This window comes from Callorhinus ursinus, unplaced genomic scaffold, assembly GCF_003265705.2.
Source record: "Callorhinus ursinus isolate GAN/ISIS: 27379988/994484 unplaced genomic scaffold, GSC_fseal_2.0 scaffold46, whole genome shotgun sequence".
Taxonomy (NCBI): domain Eukaryota; kingdom Metazoa; phylum Chordata; class Mammalia; order Carnivora; family Otariidae; genus Callorhinus; species Callorhinus ursinus.
Window position 1 is genome coordinate 7,109,590 of NW_027397108.1, and position 7,264 is coordinate 7,116,853.

At 52.1% G+C, this 7,264-nt stretch overlaps 1 protein-coding gene across 5 annotated transcripts; it reads left to right on the forward strand.

Annotated features, from left to right (window-relative positions):
* Positions 1 to 2,197: 2,197 nt before the first annotated feature.
* Positions 2,198 to 6,978, forward strand: HSBP1 (heat shock factor binding protein 1). Of its 5 annotated transcripts, none has more exons than XM_025860406.2 (4): positions 2,198 to 2,355; positions 2,823 to 2,889; positions 3,480 to 3,622; positions 5,459 to 6,978. In XM_025860406.2, the coding sequence occupies exons 1-3, from the start codon at positions 2,311 to 2,313 to the stop codon at positions 3,596 to 3,598; spliced, it is 231 nt and encodes a 76-aa protein (XP_025716191.1). In that variant the 5' UTR covers positions 2,198 to 2,310; the 3' UTR covers positions 3,599 to 3,622; positions 5,459 to 6,978. The 5 variants fall into 5 exon arrangements, with proteins under 5 accessions (XP_025716191.1, XP_025716192.1, XP_025716189.1 ...); XM_025860407.2 differs by having other exon boundaries at positions 5,462 to 6,978; XM_025860404.2 differs by having other exon boundaries at positions 3,480 to 3,600.
* Positions 6,979 to 7,264: the final 286 nt, after the last annotated feature.

Genomic DNA, 7,264 nt, shown 5'->3' on the forward strand with positions numbered 1-7,264 from the left:
GTGTCAAGAACTTTTTTTAAAGATTTTATTTATTTATTTGAGAGAGAGAGAGCATGAGTGGAGGGGAGGAGCAGAGGGTGAGGAGAAGCAGGCTCCCCGCTGGGCAGGGAGCCTGATGCAGGGCTCCATCCCAGGACCCCGGGATCGTGACCTGAGCCCAAGGCAGACGCTTAATGGACTAAGCCACCCAGGCGCCCCAGGAACTTTTCAGTCAGGATAAAAAGGACTCCAGAATTCTGCCAGCAACACACACACCCTAAACAAAAACAAAACAAAACTGTAAGTCCTGGTGCTAATTTGTGTTCTGTGTTGCTCACAGCCATAAACCAGATCTGGCTACAAATCCAGGGTGTGGGGATCCAGACTTCTATGAAGAGTATGGGGGTCCCAGTGACTGGGGCAAGAAGCAAGAAAGCCTGAAATCCTACCCAGCCGTGGCTACTCATGAACTAAACCATCCTGGAGGTTTATGTAAACACTATAAAATACCAAGTATGATACAGATTTCAAGGGCTATTACTTTACCAACTGCTTTGGGTTAAATTCGGTCCCCCTCCCACCCACCAAAAAAAGACATGTTGAAATCCTAACTCCTAGTACCTCAGAATGTACCTTATTTGGAAACAGGGTCTCTGCAGATACAAAAAGTTAAGGGGGCGTCATACTGGAGTAGGGTGGGTCCCAAATCCAACATGACTGGTGACCTTATAGGGAGAGAGAGAGACACACAGGGAGAAGGCCACGTGAAGACGGAGGCGGAGAGGGGCAGGATGCATCTACAAGCTAGGAAACACCAAGATTTGCTAGGAGCCCCCAGAAGCTAGGAGAGAGGCACGGAACAGATTGCCTTCCCGGCCCTCAGAAGGAGCCAACCCCTTGATTTCAGGCTCCTGATCTCCAGAACTGTGGGAATATAAATGTCTTGTTTGAAGCCACCCAGATCGTGGTAATTTGTCACAGCTGCCCCAGGAAACGGATGCCAATGTCAATATGTACAGAGGAAAATTCTCAAGCAATGCCCCAATCGAAAATAAATTCATACTTGAAAACCGAGCCAACAGAATTCTAGGCAATGTCCATAGATCCTTCTAAAGCTACTGGTTCTCAACTGAGGGTGGCCCCCACCCCATCCCCCCAGACCCCTGGAGACGCTGGGCAGTATCTAGAGGTATTTCCAGTTGTCACATTGAGGTGGGGGGGATGCTACTGGCATCTAGTGGGTAGAAGTCAGAGAAGTCAGTCACTCAGCATCCTACCATGTGCGGGGCACACTGCACCCCCCACAACAGCTCAAGGTCCCAACTCAGCAGCAGCCCCCTCCTTAAACACCCAAATCCAGCCTCTGAACCCTGCAGCCGACCTCCCCTTGCCCAAACCAGAAACCTTCCCCACTCAACACCATGGAACATCACGCTGAACGAAAGAAGCCCGGCGCTAGGGAGGGCTTACTGTCTCATTCCACTTACACGAAGTGGGGAAACAGCAACACAAACGATTGTGACCGGTCGCCCTCGTGGGTGGGTTGGAGGGGTGATAGGAAAGGGGCTGAAGGGCTTCCTGGAAGCTGGTCGTGTTTCTTGAGGTGGGGCTGGTTAACACGTGCGGACTTTATGAAAAGACACTCAGGATTTCTACACCATCCAGAACTTATGTTATTCTTTATAGTTAACCACCACCTGCCTCACTGAGTCAGCACCTCCCCTCGACCGTCTGGGTAGAAGGAGAAACACTGGGGTCAGGGTTGTGACCAGGCCTGCAGCTGGGCAGCTGGGCGCGTGGTGGGTGCACCTCCCACCACGGGGCCTCAGTTTCCCCTCCGGTGACCCGACCCCCTTCTCCCTACTCGGGGTTTGCAGGGCTCTGTAGGAGGACAGGCGGCAGCACAGGCCTGAGCTTGGCACCTCGCAGGCGCCCATAAGTGTGTCCTGGCGGTCCACACAAAACCAGCGCGACCTTTAACGACAGCCTGGGAAAGGACCAAGACCACCGCCCCCTCCAACGGCTCCCACTGTGGGGCTAGCTCCCCTTTTCTTCGCCCAGGCTCAGCGAGGGGCGAGGGGCGGGGCCGGGCCCCCTGGGGGCGGGGTCATGCAGGGCGGAGGGGAGGGGCGGGGCCTCGCTCGGAACGGAAACGCGAGAGCGCAGGCCCTTCCGGCGCGTCCCGCGAACTACAACTCCCACAACACCCCGCCGTCCCGCGGCTGGCCTCAGTCGTCGCGAGAGGAGGCCGCTGGGGGCGGTGCGTGTGCGCCGACAAACGGAAGTGTGGGTGACGGTTGAGACTTCGCCGCCAAGCTGGGAACCGGGGAGATGGCCGAGACTGACCCCAAGACCGTGCAGGATCTCACCTCGGTGGTAAGGGACGCCTGCCGGGCCCTAGGTCGCGGGGCCCCCGGACCGAGGCGCCCTGTCAGGGGCCGCGAAGGGCCGGGTCTCCGGAGGCCGGGTTTCCAGCGGCTTCAGCGGCCGAGGCCCCCAGACCCAGCCTGCACCCCACCAGCCCCACTCGCCCGACCTGAGCCGCCGCCCCCACCCGCGCACCCCACCCCCGCTCCCCGCACTCCTCATACCCCGAGGCCTCCGCGAAAGACCTAGCGAACTGAGAATCGCGGCGGCCGCGACGGAGAGGGGTCTCGCCAGCCAGTCGGTGCCATGGGGGCAGGCGGGGGGAACCGAAGCCCGGGGGCGGGGGTGGGGGGCGACAGTCCCTGCTGAAGGCCGCAGAGCCGCCCAGAGGCTTCGGAGGAACGGGGCCAGGACCCCCGTCCCGAACCCAAGCCGGTGTCCCAGGGCGAGCGCGAGGTGGTCTTCCTGTTTCTCAGGTGCAGACGCTCCTGCAACAGATGCAAGATAAATTTCAGACCATGTCCGACCAGATCATTGGAAGAAATATCCTTTGTATGTGTGGGCAGCCTCTGTGGGCCCTTGGCTCCTATGGTCCGGGGAGCGGTGTTGATAAATGCGTGGTTTGCAGGCCAGCTGCAGGCAGTCATTTACCACATTTTTTATTTTATTGTTATTTTTTTTTTAACCGAGCTTGGATGGAGTCTTCCTGAGCGGTACAGTGCGGAGAGCTGGGGGTACCGCTGAACTGGACCCCTGGCCTCCAGACGCTTCCGGTTTGCCAACGGTAATATCTAATATGAGTGTGGACTGTGAGCTAAGCTTTTGAGGGGGATCTCTGCTCTGGGCCTCACCACAGCCTGATGAAGAAGTTGTAGTGTTGCCTTTGTTTAGCGGATGCACGCACAGCAGCTTAGAAAAGTGGCCGAACTTGCCCAGGTCCCCGGACTAGGAAAGGGCAGGGCTGGCGTGTGATCCTTGCCCCAGACTCCTGGTAACCACCAGAATTTCACCCGACTCATAGGGAAAACCAGTTTCACGGAGACAGTTGTGTTTCAGGCCATAGTGTCCAGGGCCCCGGAGGGAAAGGATCAGAGGTGGGAGGTGCTGGTGTGTGTGGCCTTTAACTTCACCACTTGATGACATGAGCAGTCGCATTGACGACCTGGAGAAAAACATTGCAGACCTCATGACACAGGCCGGGGTGGAAGAGCTGGAGGGTGAAAACAAGATCCCTGCCACACCAAAGAGTTGAAGGTGAGGGAGGCGACAGTCTCAGGTGTGTGTCACTGTAACTTGGATGTGGCCAGGCTTTCTCTCTCCATCAGTTCCCAGCCGTGATCCTAGCAAGCATCTTTCATTTTCCTGGTTTTTATTAGACCTGTATCCTTAGTATTGGTTAACAGTAGGTAATCACTGAGTTTATATCGTTGCAGCCAAATACCAAGAAATGTATTTCGTTGGCCTGCGAATTCTTACTGCTGGCAGGTTTTGTTTTTGGTTTTGGTTTTGTTTTGGTAACCCAAACCCCACATTGCCACCTTCAACTTCATAAATGCCTTGAATTCTAAGGGTTCTCTTGGGAACACCCCCTCCGCTAGATAAATGCCAGGACAGCACCTGATTATGACTTGAATGAACCGGGTTAGGCCACAGTAAGCCTTCACCCTACAGTTGATTTAAATTTCCACTATGGTTGGCTCAGTCGGTTAAGCGCCTTCCTTCTGCTCAGGTCATGATCTCAGCTCAGGCCGTGATCTCAGCCCCACGTGGGGCTCCCTGCTTGGTGGGGAGCCTGCTTCTCCCTCTCCCTCTGCCCTCTCTCTCTCTCTCTCTAATAAATAAAATCTTTCTAAAAGTTAATTAATTTCCACTACATAGTTCCAGATATCTGAGGAATGATAGATGATCAACAATAGCCGCATAGCAAGACAGCAAGATGCAGTTGGCTGCCTTAGTCTCCCCATAGTGGGTTTCTTCCTTATAATAAGCCTTTTCAGGGGGCGCCTGGGTGGCTCAGTCGTTAAGGCATCTGCCTTTGGCTCGGGTCGTGGTCCTGGGGTCCTGGGATCGAGCCCCGCATCGGGCTCCCTGCTCCGCGGGAAGCCTGCTTCTCCCTCTCCAACTGCCCCTGGTTGTGTTCCCTCTCTCGCCGTGTCTCTCTCTGTCAAATAAATAAATAAAATCTTAATTAAAAAAATAAGGCTTTTCAGGAGTATGGTGGTTACCTGCTGCAACCCAAAAATCATTTTGAAACTCCCCTTTCTTTCATCCCATTTTTAGTATTTTTTTTTTTTTTTAAGATTTTATGTACCTATTTGACAGAGAGCACAAGCAGGGGAGGGGCAGGGGCAGAGAGAGAAGCAGGCTCCCCACCAAGCAGGGAGCCCGATGCGGGACTGATCCCAGGACCCGGGGACCATGACCCCAGCTGAAGGCAGACAGTTGACCGACTGAGCCACCCAGGTGCCCCAAGCATTTTAATTCCCTATGAAAGTAAAGTTTACTGAGAATTTTTAGGTAACTAGAGGACCAAGCAGAATATACAGTAAAAAGCACCAGATTCCTTTTTTAAATGTTTTGGTCATGTCCTGGCTGGACCACATTAGAAGTAGCTGTGATATACAGGTAGCTTTGAAGTCCAAGAAGAGAGAGACTTGGGAGCTAAAAGACTTTGAAATTTGTTGTTATTTTAACCAGGAGACCAGGTTGATTTCAGTGTGTGAGTCAGTCACACACTTGCTATGTGTGGGTTGTCCTCATTATTCCTAGAGAGCGAGGAGTTGGAAAATGTCCTGCTGCTCTGGGTCTCACGCCACATGGCGGTCAAAAGTCTCATCCAGTGAATGAGCACCTCCTATGGAGGACCGCAGGATGAAGACTTTCCGAGTGACAGGGCTGATCCAGAGGAAGAAGAGCTGGGAACGGATTCAGAAGTTTTTAAATAAAGATTTCCAGTTAAATCGGTTGCGGTATCTTTGCTGGGGCATCGCGCAAAGAGAGGACGTCTAGTTGACTAGAGGCTTCGAAAGGACTTGTACTATTTGACAGTGCTACGTGTCTGTGTGCTCTGTCCTCGTAGGAGCATAATGTGTCGATGGTTTTTCTTTTCCAGCAGGTGGCTAATTCCCCCACTGAAGTCCGGAACACCATTTTCACAAGCTGAGAGAAGACCGAATGGCTTTTTGAAGCAACTGCTGTGTGTAGACAGGTTTTCTACCCTAAAGTGTGCGTTCTTCTTACCACGTACTGTATAGTCTGTAGAGTGATTCTCCCCCCAGTTTCTTGAACATGGTAACTCCACATCTTGGACCTTGGTCAGTCGTGCTGTTAAATATTAAACACTAAAACTTCGGCGGTTCCTGCATAAAATTGTCACCTTTTCTAGTGTATTTTTGTGAAGTTGTTGTTTTCTATCATTCCTTTTGTAGTAGTTGCTGTTTGATGAACGTTGCTGTGTAATTTTTTATTAGACATCCGGTAGACCCTTCCGTTATAAGTAGATTTTGTGAAGGAAGACATGTGGCAAGTTGAGGGTTCTTTTAATTCTCAGCACAGAGTGTCGAGCCAACACCAAATAGCATGTTTGGTGGTACTTTTCACATGGGTAAACAACATTTAAAAATTGTTGATTCGGAAATGTCTGGCGCTACCCAGTTGCCAAAACTCAACACTGACCCGCAGCATCCTGTGTTAAGTCTCTGAGGCCAGAGGCCGAAGCACTGACGAGTAACCCCTGCCACTCCGTGTGCGAGAATTGTTCAGTCCACAAAGTGACACAACCGCCTAAGGTACCGAGGCACTCATTAGAGTTTTGCATGAGATTTGGATACTTGAGTAGGCCCCTGTGCTGTTCATCTACAATCGTCACCATAGAAAATCTGGCAGGATTTTACAGCCCAGTTCGCCGTCTTGTCTGGGAGCTACTGCTTTGGGAAAAGGAACAGAACAGGAAGACAGACCCATGTCAAGTCCGTGCCGGTTGCTTGGCTAGAAAATGATAGATGACTTGTAATCGGCTCAAGTTTTTAAGACTGATTTCTTTCAACTATTTCTTACCTAAATTCTTACAGAATCACAGTTTTGTTATTGATTATAGAAGATAGGGATAATAATACTCTTGCCACTCAAAAAAGCAGTGCCCGGAGTGCTAAGCCCGGAGGCCGGGACTGACTGCGGGAGACCCATGTGTTTGCCCCAGCAAAGGGACTTTGTCCACAGAAAATGGGAAAAGTTGCGGAAGGGGACAGTGCTTCTTAGAAGGAAGCCCTGAATGAGCGAACACAGTGAGTGTTTTGAAGTTTCCTCTATCACCAGTCGTGTTTGTATTGCAAATAGGTAATATGATGAAGAAATCATCTGTCCTAGTTATAGGTGACGTAGGTAACACAAAGTAAGTTTCTTCTGAGATACGAGGATTAAGCACTCTTAACCACCCTGCTGCAGAAACTTCTCTGGCGGGCCAGTAGGGCGCTGCCAGGCGCTGTCCCGGCAGAGGACCTGGCACGTGGCACGGACACGGCCACTTGCTGTCTGGATGTAGGTAGGAGTTGTCTTTACGTAAGGGAAAGATTTCAGAGGCAAGCTCCTGACCAGAAATATCTGCCATGAATAAAGGTGCCTGAAATCCTGCTATTGACGCGTCCTTTGTGTCCACAATGATTTGTTTGGTTTTCCACGTTTTCGGATTTAAATGGACACACCATTTTAGATGATGGGCTAAAACCTCTGGAAGGATTAGGTCCACAGAGCTGGAGGCCGCGCGTGGGGAAGGGGGGTGTGGGCGGGGCTGTGCTGTGGGAGAGGGCGGCCAGGGAGTGCCAGAGCCAGGGCGGCAGACTGCCCTCTGAGGAGAGCTGGGCTTACCCACATCCCTGAGGCAGGCCTTTTCCAAGTACGTTCCCCAGGACACTTGTCCTTG